General features: G+C 36.5%; 2 protein-coding genes across 9 annotated transcripts in view; one reads left to right on the forward strand and one right to left on the reverse strand.

Moving 5' to 3' along the window:
• Window positions 1–3,118: 3,118 nt before the first annotated feature.
• Window positions 3,119–14,130, forward strand: gabpa (GA binding protein transcription factor subunit alpha). 5 transcript variants are annotated; one of them, NM_131587.2, is made up of 10 exons: window positions 3,119–3,261; window positions 6,308–6,404; window positions 6,517–6,661; window positions 6,745–6,829; window positions 8,444–8,671; window positions 10,583–10,777; window positions 10,867–10,920; window positions 11,102–11,230; window positions 12,950–13,142; window positions 13,462–14,130. In NM_131587.2, exons 2-10 carry the CDS (start codon window positions 6,328–6,330, stop codon window positions 13,721–13,723), a joined length of 1,368 nt encoding a protein of 455 aa, NP_571662.1. In that variant the 5' UTR covers window positions 3,119–3,261; window positions 6,308–6,327; the 3' UTR covers window positions 13,724–14,130. The 5 variants fall into 5 exon arrangements, with proteins under 5 accessions (NP_571662.1, XP_073768306.1, XP_005167910.1 ...); XM_073912205.1 differs by having other exon boundaries at window positions 3,166–3,261; window positions 8,444–9,184; window positions 9,351–10,777; window positions 13,462–14,125; XM_005167853.6 differs by lacking the exon at window positions 3,119–3,261 and adding an exon at window positions 3,361–5,062 and having other exon boundaries at window positions 13,462–14,125.
• An 890-nt stretch (window positions 14,131–15,020) lies between these two features.
• appb (amyloid beta (A4) precursor protein b) overlaps window positions 15,021–20,671 on the reverse strand; it is a 43,360-nt gene continuing 37,709 nt past the window's right edge. For 2 of the 4 annotated variants that reach the window (NM_152886.2, XM_068223277.1), the window contains 4 exons: window positions 19,909–19,962; window positions 19,751–19,821; window positions 19,511–19,657; window positions 15,021–17,004 (listed from right to left, as the gene is read on the reverse strand). In NM_152886.2, coding sequence (NP_690842.2) covers window positions 16,903–17,004; window positions 19,511–19,657; window positions 19,751–19,821; window positions 19,909–19,962 — 374 coding nt within the window. In that variant the 3' untranslated portion in view covers window positions 15,021–16,902. The remainder of the gene's footprint in view (window positions 17,005–19,510; window positions 19,658–19,750; window positions 19,822–19,908; window positions 19,963–20,671) is intronic. The other 2 variants (XM_073911547.1, XM_068223278.2) reach the window with 1 other exon arrangement.

Raw genomic sequence — 20,671 nt, forward strand, 5'->3', positions numbered from 1 at the left:
CCAAAGCCTGTTTTCCCCTCTTATACCGAGGCATACATTTCCACTTCCATCATACCTAAAAAAAAAAAAAAAATATCATCATACCTGAGAAAAAAAGTCTTGTCGTCGATCCCAATTGTAAGAGCAATAAATAATAACTTGACTTCTAGTAGATAATTTGGAAAAGTGACATTAGGTAGATTTTTCTGATAATTCATATGTTGAACTGCATCCCAATCATTAGAAATAAGGCAGAAGAAATATTGGACCCAACATGGACCCAAGATTCTCACAGAAATCTGTCAAGTTTGGTGAAGGAAAAATAATGGTTTGGAGTAACATTCAGTATGGGGGTGTGCAAGAGATCTGGAGAGTGGATGGCAACATCAACAGCCTGAGGTATTACGACATTTGTGCTGCCCATTACATTACAAACCACAGGAGAGGGCAAATTCTTCAGCAGGATAGCGCTCCTTCTCATACATCAGCCTTTACATCAAAGTTCCTGAAAACAAAAAAGGGCAAAGTGCTCCAGGATTGGCTAGCCCAGTCACCAGTTGTAAATATTATTGAGCATGTCTAGGATGAAGAAGGCATTGAAGATGAATCCAAAGAATTTTTATGAACTCTAGGAGTCCTGCAGGAACGCTTTCTTTGCCATTACAGATGACTTTATTAATAAGTTATTTGAGACATTGCAGAGATGTATGGATGCAGTCATCCAAGCTCTTACACAATATTAATTCATTTTCTACTGCACCATGACTTTATATTCTATACTGTACATTATCTCTGTTAAGTGACAAGACTTTTGTCTAAGCCAGGGGTCACCAATCTCGGTCCTGGAGGGCTGGTGTCCCTGCAGAGTTTAGCTCCAACTTGCCTCAACACACCTGCCTGGATGATTCAAGTATACCTAGTAAGAACTTGATTAGCTTGTTCAGGTGTGTTTGATTAGGGTTGGAGCTAAAATCTGCAGGACACCGGCCCTCCAGGAACAAGTTTGGTGACCCCTGGTCTAAGCAATGTCAGATCTTACTGTCCTAATTAAATACTTAAAAATCAGTAAAACAAGTGTAATCTAGAGGCCTTTGCCTTTCATATAAACCCTTCTAATCCCAAATGATCAACTAGAAGTCAAGGTATCGTTTGTTGTTCCTAAAGCTAGGATTGGCAACAAGACATATCCAAAAATTCCCTCTGTAATCTTTGAGACAAAATCAAATCCCTTTGTCGCATCATCAGCAGCATGTGTCTGAAAAGCTTAGGTGCTGCCTCCAGACAGTGCAGAATACAAACAAAACAATACACTATTAACTCTTCAACTGCCCCACCAATTAAAGATAAATGTTTGAATTGCATTTCTGAACTCATAATGTCTCTAGTTAACACACTCAATACATTTTTTTCAACACATCTTAAAGTAAAAAATATCAACCTCTACCTAATGGTTGATACTGTATATCAGTTTATGGTAAAAGTACCGGACTTAATACACATGTAAAATATGTGAAAAATATGTCTGAGAGCAATTTATTTAAAAATAAAACATTTTTGAATACTAAATCATATTTGTTTTTTGAAGCCATAAAATATATCAGATTCTCATTTACACTTTTTTTTTTATTTTTGCAACAGGATTATGTTTGTTTGATTTTCTTGTAAACCAGCATTTTGTGTGTAAAACCATTATTTTAAAACAGTCATTTTTAAATGACTTTAACAGTCATTATTTAAAAAAAAAGTCAAAATATGGTCAACCATTTGGTAGAGCAGGCAGTTAAAGGGTAAACAACGCTGACAATAAATACGTAAAAGACAATTAATACCTGGAAGACAATAAAGAAGTTAAAAAGACATGTGTTACACATTTAATGTGGACAAAAACAAACAAGTACACAGTCAAAGGGTTGAGCACATTTGACTGTCGGTGGGTAATTGTTGTAATCAGTATTGTTTTTAGTGTACCTGCACTCTCAGAAATAAAGTATGCGAGCTGTCACTAGGGTGGGTACCTTTTGGAAAGGTACAAATCTGTACCTAAAAGGATCATATTAATACCTCAGTGTACATATTAGTACCTAAAAAGTACAAAAGGGTTCCTCTTGTTTTTAGGTACTTAGACGCAAACAAAATACAATTATTGCATAATTTAATAAACAATATTAATACTTTTTGTTAACTTCAAGAAAATCAGTAACTTGGAGAGATCCAAACGGCTGGATTTACGGCATGTTTATTCAAAATTTTCTGCTGAAATGCATGAAGGTAATCAACTGTTTATATGGGAGAGTAGAAAATCTACCAAAGAAACGGGAGTCCACCGTCAGATTTGAGTTTTAGCAGTTGATGATGTGCGCTCTGAACATTTTAATCACACCGGTGTGAACGTACGCTTCAGGAATCAGCCAAGGCTAATCACATCGGTGTGATCGTACGAGTGAAACAGTTAAATGACCTCATGGATAAGTGTGTTGCAAAACTTGTGCAAATATATCCATATCACTACTGTCAGATGCTTTCTGAACTGCAGTTTTCTCACTGCTGTCATTTTTTAATTAGGATATCACATTAAATAACATATTTACAATAGTTTTTTTTGCTTTTAATCAAAGAAAATACTCAGCCTTAAATATACTAAGGCATTCATTCACAGAATAAGCAGTGAGTTACTGGCTGCAGTATTATACTTTTGAGGTACCGATATGGACCCTTTAAGTACAAATGTTCACATACCTTTATTTCTGAGAGTGTGTAGGGTTTGTTAAAAAAAGATTAAAATAGAAGAATTTATAATCTGACTTCTTCCAATTGTGATAAAAATACAAGCAAATTAGCATAAAATAAAGCCCCAGTGACACATTTTCATTGTTTTAGAAAACAAATACAAAACAATTCTTGATAACGATAAGTTTTGTTCTATACGTTGAGAACTAAAACATTTACTCTATTCACTGACAGTGTCTCGCCTTAAAGAAAACGTAAAACCTGACACATTCTGTTGTCTTTTGTTGGCATTTTTGTGGCACAATTAACAAACATATACTCAGATACTGTTTAATCCCCGTGCATGAAGAGGATGAGGAGTCCCGAGTGGGGTGTTCGTGTTGCTGTCAGTGGGCAGCGAGGCCTCCAGCTCATCCCCGCCCCCAATGCAATGTTGACCAAAAACCAGCATGAACATTCAGTCAACTTATTAGCACACACACTAAACTAAAGCCCTGACATCCAGCTTTAGCCCGCTAAAACTCCAACACAGCACTTACTCGCCGGGATAAAGAGGTAAGTTTGGTAGAAAGGATAATATTGAGGAGATAAAGGCGAACAGAATGTGTGTTCAATGCGTGTGAGGTTATAAGCGTGTCAGTTTTCCCGCTTTCTGCGCGAGCTAGCTGTTAGCATCCTGAGGGGAAACAGAGCTAGCCGGAGTGCTAACAGAAGTGACAATAACCCAGCCCTCTCACGTCCGACGACCAGACGGTAAAGATACTTGCAGAGTTTATTGTGGATTGTTTATAACGCATCTATTTTATCGAGAGATGTGATTAACCTTTATAACTCGATCGCACGACTTTTCGTAAAAGTTAGCGCGAGCTGTTTGCTCGAGCAGATCTTCAGTTCAGCCAGGCGTGTCTCTCTCTGTCTTTCGTCAGCTTAAGCTAATCAGCTAACAAAGACGCCAGGAATACATATATACTTCATCCATAACTGTACCTTCCGTTGATAATACATCCCGCACGAATCGCATAATTAAACACCGTGATGTTTCCGTCCGTTTCTTCAGTCGCACGGCTGTTTTCGGAAGTCTGTCAGCCGCCGTGACTTCGGCCAGGATTTCCGGCTGCTTTTACATCTGCCCTTCTCTTGTTTTGTTTCCGTTTCTTCCATTTCCGTTTTAACTTTCCAGAATCAAAAGTCTTGATGTGTAGCTAGCCCTGAAAGTTTCAGAAGTTGTAAAAAGTCGTCTTTTACGCCCGGTTTTGCGGTTATATTACGAAACCCAAAAGCATTCCAACATGGCAACTGCGTTTGTATCGATTCGCGCGTCGTCTTCCCACCCAGTCGCTGGTGGAAATTACATTAGCGAAATATTACGTTTAAAGCTACACACCCAAATAATAAACGGGTTGACCGAATGGATAGCATATTTAATAAATATGTGCGTCCCTTGTGTTTAATAAAAGTGATAACGTGCGGTAAATCACAAATTGGGCCTGTGCTCAAGCAAAGCCTCGGTGTTGCCTGAGAGTTTTCAGGACTTCAGAGACAGCTTGAGTGCGTTAACTTCACTAATTACTGCACCTGGGACACACTTTGATGTTTTATATAAGTTTGTGTCTGTTAAAATGTTAGAAAATATGTAAATTTATGGTTTTATTTTTTTGAATATTCGTATAGTTCATATGGTAACACTTTACTGGATACTTTTGTTTAGTTTATTATTAGCGTAAAACTGTACTTCCAGCATCCGTTAATGTATAGTCATGTTCTGCATTTACTAATAGATTTAAATCAAATATGTTAAGATTAATGTACTGTGGAAAGTGTGAACAAGCACTAAACAATTTCATGTAAAAACTATATATTCATAAAAAAGAATAATTGATACAGTAAAATTCGGATGTCACAAATTCTCGCTTTTAGTATCTTAGTGTGAGTTTCTGTGGGTTTCAAAAAGTTTCCTTAAAGTGCTTAAAAAGACTTGGTTGGAGAAGAAGTTATAAAGTCATGAAAAAAAAACCAAACCTTAAACCTTAAAAGTAATGCAAAAAACAATTAAGTGCTTTCTCAGCACTTTTGTTTTCCTATACAAACAAGGTATAATTAATCAAAGAGGAAATGAGGTTTTTTTATTTGACATAAAAACTCCTATGGTTAAAAAAAACAATGGATTACTACTATATATGTCAATCACTTTTGAGTCTACTCGCAGAAATGTGTTCTTTTCTCAATTTTAGAGAAAACAACACCCGTAGCATTTCATTTTGTTCACAAATATGCATCTTGATTTACAATTCTTTGGACAATTCATCTTAATAAAGACAACAACACGAGTAAGGGCATGATACAGAATTACAGGAAGGTACGGCCAAAGTTATTTTATTATTCTAGTGTTTGGGAGATTTTTTAAAACTAATTTTAATTAAACAAAAACTTATAGGTTTTGTTTGCTTATTTTTTATTTAGATTTTATATAGTGTTTGTATTTTTGCATCTCAATTTTTTGACAATAGTTATAGATTCTGTTATGGCAATAAAAATAAACCACTACTATAAAATAGTTTGACAGTGGAGTTGTTCAAACTAAAGCTGTTATCAGTATAGTTTAATTCACAACCTAATCTCCTGTAATGCAATACCTGAAAAACGTTTTGTTGTCGATCCCAGATGAGCGACAAGTAATAACTTGACTTTTTCCTAGTTGATCATTTGGAAAAGTGGCAGAAGGTAGATTTTTCAGATAAATCATCTGTTGAACTGCATCCCAATCATTAGAAATAAGGCAGAAGACCTATTGGAACCCACATGGAGCCAAGGTTCTCACAGGAATCAGTCAAGTTTGGTGAAGGAAAAATGATAGTTTGGGGTTACATTCAGTATGTGGGCATGTGAGAGATCTGCAAAGTGGATGGCAACATCCGCAGCCCGAGGTATCAAGACGTTTGTGCTGCCCATTACATTACAAACCACTGGAGAGGGCAAATTCTTCAGCAGGATAGCGCTCCTTTTCATACTTCAGCCTCCACATCAAAGTTCCTTGAAAGCAAAGAAGGTCAATGTGCTCCAGGATTGGCCAGCACAGTCACCAGACATAATCATATTGAGCATGTCTGGAGTAGGGTGCTGGAGGAGGCATTAAAGATAAATCCAAAGAATCTTGATGAACTCTGGGAGCCCTGCAAGATCATTTTCTTTGCCATTCCAGATGACTTTATTAATAAGTTCTTTGAGTCATTGTAGAGATGTTTGGATGCAGTCTGCAAGCTAATGAGAGTCATGCACTTCATTCTTTTTCCACTGCACCATCCATGTTGCCTTTCAAATAAGCCACTTCTGATACCAAATGATCAACTAGAAGTCAAGGTATCATTTGTTGTTCCTTAAACTTTTGTCAGGTAGTGTACAACTCATTGTGTGAGTTTCAAATTTTTTTACAGTCTTTAAAAGTCTTAATTTTACCTTTGTCAAACCTGCAGACACCTAGATTAATTTGTTAACAAACTTTTTTGTTTGTAAATTGTTACCAGCCATTCTTGTACACTTGCTTGTTATTAATTCTATATTAAATTGTCTATATTATACATTTTAATCTGCATTTGCTTTATAGTTGGACAAGGAGTTGAAGGGATGTCGAAAAGTGAGACAGAGGAGATGATTGAAATTGAGATTGATGGACGGGAGAAACAGGAGTGTTTAGAGGAAGGGTAAGTGATTTCATTCCTCCTCCTCTTTTCCTCTCTATGGGATGAATCACTTCATTGACTAATGCGCATCTTGTGCCTGTGAAATGATGCTTTTCATTTGACCAAACGCCAGGATCGAGGAGCAAACCATCACAGCAGCTGAACTGATCACTCAGGACATTGACATCAATGAGCCGATCGGAAACCTGAAGAAGCTGCTGGAGCCTCGTCTTCAGATCCCGCTGGATGGATATGACATTTGTCTGCAGGACATCCAAGTATGTGTTTCTGTTTGAACAGACTCTTATTTGAGTGCACTCATTGTGTTGATGCTCATCTGTTTTGTTTTTTTCCCTCGTAGTTGCATCCTGATCACAGCTTGTTCGATCAAGGAGTGAAGACAGATGGCACAGTACAGCTCAGTGTGCAGATCGTCACGAAACCCGGTAACTGTTTACAGTGATCTCATGTTGCTGTTGGACAAATCTCAACTTGTCAACATGCCTTTCAGACAGAAATTCAAACATTTGGGTGGTTTTGCGTGTCCTGCGGTGGGGCATGCTGTTTTAAACAGCACTTTGCTAATTCTTTTGTAATTATGCATGCAGCTTTTATGAGCTCATGATAATTGAGAGATTAGAGGAATATTTGCATGTTTAAAAGCTGCCAGAGAGAGGACTTAAATTGACATTGTGAAAGCATAGAAGGTTAATGATGAACATCAAATGAATTCACAAGTGAATTTACTCAATTATAGTAGGGGAAATAAGTATTCAGCACGTCACCTTTTTTCTCAGAAAACATATTTTTAAAGGTGATGTTGACTATTTTCACCAGATGTTGATAACAACCAAAGTAATACAAACATGAAAATAAAACCAATGTTATTAGTTTACAAATGAAGTTATATGTAATGAAATGAAATGACACAGGAAAAAGATATTGAACACATGAAGAAAGGAAGCTGTAGAAAGTCATTTAAAGCCCACAAAGCAGCTGAATGTGGTTATTCTCAAAAGTTATTCAGCAATCCTCTGCTCTTTATCAGTGTAAATTAATATTCACTGCTTCAGTCTAACATCTACATTATCAGCATGATGAAGAGGAAACCAGGGTGGACATTTCAGCAAGACAATGATCCAAAACACAGCAATGGAAACTCTCAAATGGTTTCAGAAAAAGGAAATCAAGCTGTAGAATAACCCACCTAATCACCTGACTCAAATCCAATAGAAAATAAAAAATAAACATCACATTTGATAGACAAGACCCACAGAACCATCAAGATTTTTACACTCTGTTGAAGTCTCTAAAAAAAAAAAATCACTCGACATATCGTGCAATATTTGGAGATGACTTCAAGAATTTTTTTGTGTTGCAATATATATTTACAGATTCACAAATAACTTTAAAGCCATTTTACAATGACATTTGCATTCTACCTCACCGGTGTCAAAGTTGATGTTTGGATAATTGGACATTTACCTAACAGGACATTTAATAGGATATATAATAGGGCATTTACCTTTTTATCATCAAATTATAGAACCCACATAACCTTAAGGATGATAAGTATTTGAAAGTGTTTATGGCTATTTGCATTACTATGTTGTTATATAATCATTATATAGTCAGTAGCATAAAATGATCTCAAAATGACATTATTTTAGCTTATCAAAACAATTTTCTTGACAATGTATTGCACAACAAAAATTCCTTATTGTGACAGGTCTACTGTTATTTTGAACTTTGCACAATTCGATGCTGCAGGAAAAAGGTTTTCAACTTTGAAAATTGTAAAAATCACTTTTAATAGTTGAGCAGTAGCAATATTAATTGATTATAATAGAGCAGCAAATATATGGTGCATATTATCGGAAGGACCATGTGACACTAAACAATGGAGTATTGACTGCTGAAAGTTCAGTTAAATTAATAAAATATTAAACAGAACTCAAAAGGAAATTAATTTGAAGTGTAAAATTTTTACTGTGTTATTTTTGATCAAATAAAGAAAACATTAAAACATCTTACTAACTGAAATCTGCGCTCTGTTTTAGGTGAAGAGAAGCTGAATATTCTGGAGATTGTGAAGCCAGTGGAAACAGTGGAGGTGGTGATCGATCCAGATGCTGCTGCTGGCGAGGAAGCTCATCTGGTAGAGGATGGACAAGTGATCGCTGTGGAGCGAGCGGCCCTTCCTGATGAGACCTCAGAGCAGGTGACTCGCTGGGCGGCTGCACTAGAAGGCTACCGCAAGGAGCAGGTTCGACTGAACATTCCCTATGGTGAGTGCTTTGTCTGTGCTTGTGTGTTTGAGAGTTGAATGTAAATGCTGATTAGTGCTAAAAAATTTGGGTCAAAAGTTTTATTTTTAAAGCACATAATTTATGCCAGGGCTGCATTTTATTTGATTAAAAATGCAATAAATTAGAATGGTATTTCATTCTGTAATATTATTTCACAATATTACTTTTTAAATTTATTAGGGTTTCCGCGAGGTCTAAAAATGTCCTAAAATGTTTTAGATCTCAAAATCAAAATGTTAGGCCTTAAAAAGTCCTACATTTATCAAAATTTTGTGTTGTAGGTTTTTAAACAGGTCCTAATTTTCCTTTGCTCCATGTATTTCTACCCAATATGGCAAAAATTCATACAATTGCCAACAATCTATCTCAATAAATCTTAAAACCTTTTATTTAAAAGGTAATTTTTAACTCTATCGATCATAATGGATTTCTTATTGTCCTTACAATAACATTTGTTTTAAAGTGCTCCTTGTATTTACCATGTATTTATTTATCTTTTCTATATGGGTCATTTGAAAAATTCCTTCGCATTTAGCCTTTTATGAGTCAAAATTGTCATTCATAATGGTCTTAAAAATGTCTTTAAAAGTCTTAAATTTAACTTTGTGAAACCTGCAGAAATCCTGGTTTATTTTAAAATGTATTCTTGTCATGGCACGTCTGAGTTTTCAGCAGCCATTTGTTCAGCTTTCAGTGTCAAAAATTATTCTGCCAAAAATTATTCTTGGTTTCCGCTACATTCATTCTTCCATGGCGGGGCGCCACACCAAAATTCATCCCGCCACAGCTGCATTACAGCTCATTCAAAACATTTAGTCATTGTCGTTTTTTTAAAAGTGGGTTATAATCGCACCAAAACTAATTAAAAGGTAAGTGAATTATAACAGCAAGAACTTTTTTGTAACTGTAGTAGGGCTGTGCGTTATTTGTTTGACCCTTAAAGGTGACATGCTTACTGACTGACTGACTGACAGACAGATGTAAGATGCGTGAGGCAACACGATGTAGCTTTCAGTGAAGATAAACACAGTTTCCATAATTATATTTTGTATATTAAGTCCATAGCTCTTTACACAATGACTTTATCTTGCTGAAGTTCATGGCCGTTCTCTTTACTTAAGGACGCATTAATGCTGTTCTGTAGGTCTATTGGAGACCTAAATAAATATTCCTTGAAATAAATGTTGAAGACATACTTGTTGCATAAAGCACTAAATCGCACTTCAGCAGCATTTATTTGAGAGCGCACAAGAAAATCTGCAATTAAGCAGCGTATATTTGAGGGTGTACACGAAAAAAGTTTTGTGCATGAATAGAGGAAGAAGTTGCGCAAGCAAAGATTTGCATGCTCGTATTACATAAATGTGATCTCGACTTGTAATATTGCGCTCATGACATTTGTCATTGAAAGGATATTTAATGAAAGCGAAAGTTCAAAGAACAGCTTTTATTTGAAATATATGTTAAACAGTTATTATTATCTGTGATCACTTTAATTCTAAATAATAGTGTTAATTTCTTTCACATTCATTTTACTGATTACACATTTTGAACAATAGTGTATGCAATTCTGTTATACTCCTTTATTTTATTAAGTATTTTACTTAAATCAAATGAGAAATGAACATTAGCGCTATTACAGTAGATTTTATGTTAAAAACACAGTTTGCCCAGAATTTGACCAACCACTGAGTTTCTTTTTTCACAAAAATATAGTATAGTATGGAATAAAGGAGAGTCAGTAGCTATGTCAGCTGTTTGGTTGCCAGCAATATTCAAAACATCTTCTATTGTGTTCAACATCAGAAAAAAAAACTAAAATAAGGATGAGTAAATGATAACATTAATTATTTGTATTCCTTTAATACGGTAAATGTTTCTGTCTGTCAGACCCCGTGCAGTGGACAGCAGATCAGGTTATCCACTGGGCAGTTTGGGTGATGAAAGAGTTTGGCATTGATGAAATGGAGGTGGGTGGCATTCACATCCCGGGCCGGCAGCTCTGTGGCTTCAGCCAGGAGGAGTTCCTGCAGAGAGTGCCCAGCGGCGAGATCCTGTGGAGCCACCTGGAGCTTCTGCGCAAGTGTACGCTTCATAAACAAAAACACTCAGTTGTATGTATTGTGTGTATTTTATTTTCAGCCTGTTTTCAATCTTTCTAATGCTCTGTGCAGATGTACTTGCGAGTCAGGATCAAAGTCAGGAAGCTACAGTCACCATTGATCAACGTGAGTATCAGTAGATCCTGAAGCATCTGCTCGGTTTCCTCAACAAAAGCACTTTTTGTTGAAACTGCACATGACTGAAGCTTAAAGGCTAGTTTTGTGTCTCTAGGCTAGACTTCAGTTTTTTGATGAATAGAGCTTGTTGTTGTTGTTGTGGGTAACAGAGTTTGTTGATGTTCTCCAGCGGTGCAGATCATCCCTGCTCCTGTGCAGCAGGCCACACCTACAGCCATTAAAGTGATGAAGCACAACAAAACACCACGAGCCCCTCGCATCTCAGGAGAGGAGCGCAGTTCCCCAGGCAACCGCACAGGTACATGCAGACACTCAGACGACAACACAAATTCAGCTCAGCTTGTTTAAGTAACATGTCATTTTATTATTACAATAAAAATAGTAAAGAAATATTTTGTTAGCAAATATGGAAAAACAATGAATGCACAGTGTTTACATGCACAGTGTTTACTTGGTATGTTTTTATGAAATTGTTAGTATTTGTTCTATTTTATAAAGGTCTGATAACATTTCTTCCAAATGATTACAAATGAAAATACTGTTATTTAGAGCAGTGGTTTACAACCACGTTCCTGGAGGACCACCAACACTGCATGTTTTGGTTATAGATGCAGTGCTCAGCATATATAAGTCCCCCCTCACAAATCTTTTTTTAAATTAATATTTTTAATAGGAAGCTATGCAATATTAAATTTGGGCATATACATTAGAATAATCAGTACTGAAGCCAAATCTGGAGCTTATGTAACATAATAACTAACGATAACGGTACAAAAAGTAGTACAGCCAAAATTGTGCTATAGAAAAATATTAAATACAAATAAATAAAAAAAAGAAAAATCAGGAGAAGCAAAAAAAATTGAAACATTTTGTAGGTTGTACTTTTTTTTTTGCAATATTTTGCTTGAATTTAATTGTATTATCTTTCAATTTTTAAATATGTTTGGTGAATAAAATATTATTGTAATAAATATTTCTGTTTAATAAAACTGTTTTGTTCAAATACACCAAAATAAATTGCCTATATTCACTGAGAAATGGATAAAAAAAATCATTTTCAAAATGGGGTCAACCCCATTAAAGAAATCTTTGTATTTATTTTTTACTATACGTTGGTGAACATAAGAAATCCTTTAGAAATGTTACAAATCTTGCCATTTCCAAACTTGTCAGGAGTAGTCTACCTATTAATTTTGTTGGATAATTTGTCATCATTTTACTTTAAAATGGACTTTTTTGTTTTATGGGCTATATTCTTCCTTTCATTAGGACTGGTAGATTAATCAAAAAGTAATCAAAATTGGCATTCCAAACCAGTAATCGATCTGATTTTTTTCAAATGCTTACCTTACTGCTTGTAGAGTCACATGACTGCGCTGTTTGTTACTTTTGTGTTACTTTGCACTACATTGACGATGACGGGAAGCTGCGCCAGAGATTACATTAAAATATTTGTTTACAGAAGATTCAAGAAATGTACTGTTTAAAATGTCATTTACAGGATATGCAAGAGTTGTTTTATTTAGAAGAGATACAGCTTATTTTCTACTTTTAATATGAAAAACACTGGAAATTATTTATTTTGTTTCCAAAAGTGCAAGTTATTTATTTTAAAAAGTGATTGTTCATTTTAGGCCGTGTGTGTTTAATTTAATTTGTTCAACGGTGTGTTTTCCTCAATTATTTTAATTCAAGTACTGCACCCTTCATTCAGAAATCTCTTACTTGTAATATGTGAGCATATTTGCTGTACAAAACCTTTCAGTGAACTATGAGAGCAGAAAATAAATAAATGAAATAATTGTTCATTAATCATAATCGAGTAAAAATGTTCAATTAATCGAGATTAACATTTTAGGCCAAATCGGATAACCCCATCTCTCATCCAGATTCAGCATCCTGTGGTGTATGTTTAGTTCACAAATCATAATTTTCTATTCCTGAGATTTCTCTTGTACCAGAGAAAACACCCTGAACAACGATTGTAGAGTCACATCTCATGCGTGTTTCCTCAAAGGTAACAACGGTCAAATTCAGCTGTGGCAGTTTCTCCTGGAGCTGCTGACGGATAAAGACTCTCGCGACTGCATCTCCTGGGTGGGCGAAGAAGGCGAGTTCAAGCTCAATCAGCCGGAGCTGGTGGCTCAGAAATGGGGTCAGCGCAAGAACAAGCCCACCATGAACTACGAGAAGCTGAGCAGAGCTCTCAGGTGCGGGATACTTCTTCTTCTTGACTTTTAATTGGCGGTTGGCGTACAAGTTTGAAATGCATTTCTTGCCACCTGCTGATTAGCAGTCTGAATCAGAAGTGATATTTCTACCCATATCCTCTTATTTAGATTCTGTTATATAACACAGTCTCCCTGCGAAACATCTTTTATCTCCTGCTCCACTTTTTAAAATAATATTAGGATCTCTGTTTTTATTGTTAGTCTCAATATCCGTGATCATCTTATTTCGGGATTATCACTTCCGGTGACGTTTTAAAGAAGCACAGTCATTCTCATTTCAAAACTCTTCCCATTACAGGTACTACTACGATGGAGACATGATCAGCAAAGTGCAAGGCAAGCGATTTGTCTACAAGTTTGTGTGTGACCTGAGGACTCTGATTGGCTACAGCGCCGCCGAGCTCAACAACCTGGTGACGGAGTGCGAACAGAAGAAGCTGGCGCGGGTGCAGCTGCAGGGCCTCGGTCAGCCTGTAAACACAGTCACTCTGGCCACCGCCACAGGTCAACCCGTCACCACAGTTACTCTGGCCGCCGCCGCGCTGGACAAAGACAGCTGAGGAGAGACTCCCAGCCAATCAGGAGGAAGACAGGAGCAATCCGGGTTTGATATTTGACTTTGGGCCGGGGTGGGAGAACAGCGGGTTTGTAAGCAGATGTGCGCTTTGTGTGTGTGGATGAATGAATGTGTGTGTGGATGTGAGAAAAGTATAGATGATCACGTATGAGCTTTCAGTTTTTTGTATGCTTGTTCTCCGACTGCAGGGTAGCATCGGCTATATTTCCATTGTATATAACTCTATGTTTTTGATAGCCACGTGGGCGCAGTGTATTTTGATATTTTCCATTTGTAAAGGATCTTTTTCTTTTTTCCTTTTTATTTTCGAGTGTCCGATTCCCTCAAGGTGAGGTACTTTTTACTGTCCACCAGAGGGCAATAAAGAGACAGTTGGTTTTTTGAATTTCATGAGTCTTGCTTAATGGAGCAGTATAAACTTACAAGCTGAGTCCCAAGTGGCAAACTATGCTCTTACCTAGTCTGTACTTATGCACTTGCACACTCAACAGCATAGTGTATGAATGTAGTGCCATGATTATAACCGCATACTCCATCGGGAGGTGATATAATCACTGTCATAGGAGAATAGTGCTTTCACAATTTAAAATAATCCAACATGAGCGCCCCAAAAGCTCCACCCTTTCCGCTATTTGAGCAAAGCAGCAGCTGTTGAGTGTGTAAAGTGTTCAACATTCTACTCTTCTTTCTAAAGGTTGAATAGGAGCATCGTCTGGGTAATTAAAGTGTTTTCAGTGTGAATGTACTACTCACACCATTTTAACTACAAAATGGCGTAGAATAGTGCATAAGTATGCCACTTGGATGGCCCCTACAAACATGGAGTCAATCTAGGGCCATGTAAACTTGCAAAATAAAAGAAAGATTTGCAACAAAAAATAAAGTATAGAGCAAAAGTTAAATAAATGAATGCAAATCTCCAAACATCGCGAAGCGAAAAATTTACTTTTGAAATATAAAAATTAATTTTGCAAACAAAAAAACTGCAAAAAAATAATATATACACACACACACACACACACTCATATATATATATATATATATATATATATATATATATATATATATATATATATATATTTGCAGAACATTTATTAGAGCATTATTACAAAACCCATCATCAATTGCAATCCCCATTTTGATTTGCTTTTTAGTCCACCGTGGGTTTGCTCAATAGTTTATTTTTTGTTTGCAAAATTTTTTGTTTTGCAAGTATATATGGCCCTAGATTGACTTCATACAAACACACCCTTTGACAAAATGATGGCAATCACAAGCACTTTGTATGTACATTCAAAACTTTATTCATGGGTTACAGTGTTGTAGAAAGCTTTTTTCTCCCCCTTCTGAGCCAATGATGGGAATAGACAGCGAAGGAAAACGTCACAGAAAGAGCTTTCTCCGTTTCCTACTGACCACAGACACTCACTTGGAGCATCCACAAATCAGCACAACACCAGATTTTGGAGCTAAGGTAATTCTATACAGGAACGTAATGAGCAGTGTGCACTGTGACAAAACTGCACAATGTTTGACTGGTTTAATGGCTGTGTTTCATTCAACAGATTTTTTACAACTTCCATCAACATCAGAGCGACTCATTATATCCTATCTTAGCGATTCCTTCCCACCTGCTCTGGCCTGTAAGGTGCTATGAGATACTTCGGTGAAAGGATAAAAGAGGTGAGGAGTTTCTGTCCCAAAAAGTGTTCGTGAATATCACAGACACTGGGAGGGGAATACAAAGAGGGAGGGAAACTGGGACAAACCAAAAAACACACGATTGAAAAAAAATGGTGGCTATTTTTGAAGCAAAATCCCACCACTCTATTACCTCCCTTCCCTAATCCAGGCCCCATAACCAAATCCTGACATGGAGTAAAACTTCATGAGGCAAATAGGGCGTCTTTGACCCATTTATAAAAACTAAACTGCCAAGTGCGTAGAGTGTTGAACCAAAACGTGGGCTAATATTACACTTCATAATACAATACATACATCTTTTTCCAGCCCCATGCAACCATTAAGTGTGCGTGGCATGGTCTAAAGCAGAGGAGTCCAAACTTCCGGTGTCCTGCATAGTTTAGCTTCAGCTTCCTTCTACACATCTGCCTGGAAGTTTCTAGTAAACCTAAAGAGCTTGATAAGCTGCTTCAGGTGTGTTTAAATAGGGTTGGAACTAAAATATGCAGGATGCCAACCCCCCAGGATCGAGTTTGGACACACCTGGGCTAAAGAAAATAAAATAAGAGAGCACACTTTTCATTGAAACATGTCCCTGTGACGATGTAGCCAAGCAGAATTATTTGATCATTTTCTCTCACTTATTTAAAATGTGATCACAAGAAGACGATTAAAATGTACAATCCAGCTAAAATCTCTACACGAGAGAGAGAGAGAGCGGTCAAAAATCTTCCTTTGGATCCAGAAACCGCCTCTCTCTCTGTTAAAATTGCCATGCACTATATAGATACAGCTAATTTCTGCCTTAATTCAATACATATTACACACAAAATAAAAACAAACATTCATTTCTGATCTCTGTCAATGTTTTTTTTTGTTCTTTTTATGCATTTTTTTAGTTTTTACTAGTTTTTAAATATATATTTTTTTGTTTCAGAGAAAAAAATAACCTGAATGGAAAGCGTATTGATGAATACATTGCTCTGCGTCTGCGGTTGGAGCCGAACACAGCACTGCGTCATCTGAGTGCCCGGGAAAAAGGGAGGAGGCAGGAAACGTGCAAAACAAAAGAGCAAGTGCTTCAAGAAGTTTCTGGAAGGGGAACAAAAATGCTCAAGCAAGAAAGAGAGAGAGAGTGAGAAACGAAACTACAGCATGTGAATGGACAGGAGGATCATGGGTAAGTTTAGAAGGGCAAAAGAAAACGGCTTCATTCTCGGCAACAGTGCTGTGATGGACAGGCATGAAAGCGCACAGATGGACGGGGCTGCTGACAGATGGGCAGCAGTGATGCATCATTTTTTCTGTGCAGTCTGAGTGAGCGCTGGCTTGATTGGATGAAATGCTGAGGTGATGGAAGCCAATGATGGTGACAGAGCTGACCGGTGTTTGTGTGTGTGGGGGTCAGTCTGTTTCTCTGTCTTGATGCAGAGGTGATGATGGTGGTATTTTGGGGAATGATGATGATGATGTGGATCTTTAGTTCTGCATTTGCTCAAAGAACTTGTAGGTGGGGTTTTCATAGCCATTCTGCTGCATCTTTGCCAGATGACGTTCTTCAGGAGTCACTGCCGCATCCACCTGGAATAGCAAAAAAAACATGAGTGTTTGCACATCTAGAAAATTCTTGAAGGCAGGTGCTTGATTAAAGCCCTGCTTACACTGAGATTTCAGCCACGATTTTGTCATCTGAGACAAATTAGGGAAATCCTAAAAGATTCCTGAAATCGTAGGCTAAAATCGGTGATCTTTGATCGTTGGTTTAACATGTTCACTGACAGCTGCTTACTGCCCGTTGTGATCAGATTTTCCTCCGATGAAGTTCTGGCAGTGTTAGAAAATTTCAGACACTTCCCTGCAGTGTGACAACAGCTGCGATGAGCGTCAATCCAACAGCCAATAAGAGCTCCGAATTTGATGACGCGACTCATGCGACAATTTAAACGACCTCAGGGAAATGTCAAAATGTTTTTTTCTTCCTGGTTTTATTATTGAGACACAGCTTGTGCAAAATTGCGCTACAGATTGTTTACATTCGTCATGAGGAATCATTTCAGAACGTGGTATAGTAAAAGTGTCGGGTGGATGACGTCAAACTGGTGGGGACGTTTTCTTCCGTGTTTGGCGTGTCTGCAGTCTGACATGCTACAATCGTTCAGGATTCAGTGTGAGCCAGCCTTAAGCCAAACACAATTAAAAAAGTTACAAAAAAAATAAATAAAAACTGACCCACTGCATCTGTGATATTCGTTTGCTTAGTCGTAAAGTATGGAATAGAGTGGAGGAACTATGACGCCTTGTAGGCCAATCGACTGCTAGCATAAAACTGTTTCCCTCGATAAAAGTTTTAACACATGTACCGTATGTTTTATTAACGTGCCTACATATTATTATCCTCATATGATATATATAGCAATATGCTATAAAATTTGAGAAGTGTAAATATTGCAGTTATGATGGAGTAAAATGTTTCAGAAGAAGAAAAAACGACGAAAAATCGTTTGATCACGTTAAAATGATACTTTAAGTTTATGCACTTTTACAATTTAATTCACACATTTGCGTAACTAAGAGCAGGAAAGAGACAGGCAGCCGTCAGCAGAATAAAATCATTATACAGCAGTATAAAATAGATGATCAGCAAATTAATCTGTCATGACTGTCTCTAAAACTGAGGAAAATACTACAAACTATAAAATACTCATTGACTTTGGGACGAGGGAACCGAAACTGCTAAAATGCTAACTCACTTCTGGGGTTTTGCATAGAAATTGACGTCATAGTTCCTCCACTCTATACTGTTTCCACTACTCATTTGAATTGAGATAATAATAGTTCATGACCACTTTTTAGTCAAGTCACACATTTAAGTGAATTTTATATAAAATCATTGTGTACACGACAGACTGTAGAATTGCTGCTTCACAGACAATAATATTTGAGCAATTTTTAAAACATTGATCACTTTCTGGCTATTAGGCATAGATATATACATGTTGCGATCATGATTTTCTAAAATATACCATCGCTTTGAAAACGTTTATTATTACCAGTTGTTGAGTCTCTATATAGTTTGATAGAGCGCTTGGACCCGGAAGCTGCTTAGTGTGACGTCACAACAAATGGATATAATAGTTTAACAAATAAGTTAAATATTGATTGATTTTAATTTCATATACTATACTTGTGTTTTCATCTATAAAATAGTTTAGTTCCTCAACAAATCAGATTTTTACTGAATAGACTGAGCCTATTATTCAACTGATCCACTTTGTTAATAAATGAATTAGCCATTTGAATGGTTTGAAGAAATGATTCAACGGTTTAGTCATTATACAGCAACTTGCTGCCACCTTCTAGTGGTTTTTTAAAGGGGCAGTTCACCCAAAAATAAATATTCTGTCATCATTTACTCTCACTTTAAAACCTATTTGAGTTTCTTTCTTCAATTTATCACACAAAAAATATAGTTTGAAGAATGCTGGTTGCTGGCACCAATTGACTTCCATAGTAATTTTTCTCTACTATGGAAGTTAATTAGTGTCAGTGACCAGCATTCTTCAAAAAGTATTCTTAGGGGTTCAACAGATCTCATAAAGCTTTTATAAACGAGAGAATAAATAAATGAGGTCATTTCTATTTTTGGGTCAACTACCTCTTCAAACAAAAACAGTTGTTTAATTCTCCAAATATAAAAAATGAGAGAGAAATCCCAAACTACTATGTAAATACGTTTTTTTTTAAAGTACTAATTTAAATTTGCCTTGATTTTTATACTTTCATTACAATATAGCTTTTATTACAATATAGCTTTTTTTTAGCAATTAGCTGTCCATCATGATTAGTGAATAAGGATGTAAAATCAAGACTATACTTGATGAAATATTTGATTACTGACAACAAAACTTTTGCAAAAGACACAATCCAGGTGAATTTATTGCGTTAATTCAACAGATCACACATTCTGCTTTATTTGCGCTGCTCAGTAGGTATTCACTTGCATTCATGCATTTGTGTTGACTTTGATGATTTTTAAAGTTTTCAATTCTGTCACACTTCCATGGAAACGCACATAAACGTGACTCACCTCAATAACTCCATGATGAATAGAGGTGTACTGCTTCTTCCTGAGCATAACCAGAGTGATTACGATGACAGTGGCGATGACCACGCCCCCCACCATCAGCCCAATGATCGCACCCTTATTAGAGCCCATGTCCTCCGCGAGGAACATCTGATTCAACACAAACACATCACTTACTTATTACACACTGAAAAGGAGATAAATGTTATATATATTAATGTCAAGTGAAACAAAGTGTTGTACCAGTCTCTTGTCACGAACATCATAGCCAGCGTTGTGCCTTTCCTCAATGTCCAGCCGAACCTTTGGAATCTCTGAAAACGTATATAATTATATTTCTTAAATATGTGAAATTATTGAAAGAGGCAGCTGAAAAGAACACTAATTAAGTTCACATTTACCGGGTCTCGTAGGCAAACCCCTTTCGGGAATTGGACGGGCATCTACAGGTTCAACTAAGCAAGACAAAAAAATGCAGTTCATTCTCTTTAAAATTTATTTTTATAATTACTATAATTGTAAGCTTAATTACTAGTCTTTTTAGACATCATTCTGATATGCTGATTTGTTGCTATACAAAAATGCAAACAGCGCCCTTTAGTAGTTCTGTCATTGAAACTGAACAACAAATGCATCTTAAGTGATGTATTTCAAATTTGCAAAAATGTAGACAGCGCCCTCCTGAGTTTTTTGTCTGGAACATAAAACAAATGCACCTCAAGTAATATATTTTCAGACCTTCGTAAAAATGTAAACAGCACCCTCTAGTGGTTTTGTAATCTGAAACATACAACAAATGCACCCTAAGTAACATATTTCCGGTTTGCAAAAATGTAGACAGCACCTTTTAGTGTTTTTATTAGCAATATACACAAAAAACGCAACCTAAGCAACATATTTCAGATTCGCAAAAATCAAAACAGCACCGTCTAGAAGTTTTTTCACCTACAATTTCTAAATTAAAAGTAATATATTTTAGATTCACGAAAAAATGTAGACAGCGCCCTTTAGTGTATTTCTATCCAAAACGTATGACAAACGCATCCCTAAGTTATATATTTTAAATTCGAAAATGTCAATTGCGCCCTCTAGTGGTTTTCCATCTGAAATGTACAAAAGCGCACCTTAAGTAATATATTTCAGATTCGAAAAACTGTAGACAGT

The sequence above is a fragment of the Danio rerio genome, chromosome 9 (genome assembly GCF_049306965.1).
Source record: "Danio rerio strain Tuebingen ecotype United States chromosome 9, GRCz12tu, whole genome shotgun sequence".
NCBI lineage: Eukaryota > Metazoa > Chordata > Actinopteri > Cypriniformes > Danionidae > Danio > Danio rerio.

Coding starts and splice junctions, on each gene's coding strand:
- gabpa (NM_131587.2), top strand. CDS start 6,328: ATGTCGAAAAGTGAGACAGAGGAGATGATTGAAATTGAGATTGATGGA. Junction 6,405..6,516: donor CAGGAGTGTTTAGAGGAAGG/GTAAGTGATTTC, acceptor ACCAAACGCCAG/GATCGAGGAGCAAACCATCA. Junction 10,778..10,866: donor CCTGGAGCTTCTGCGCAAGT/GTACGCTTCATA, acceptor TGCTCTGTGCAG/ATGTACTTGCGAGTCAGGAT.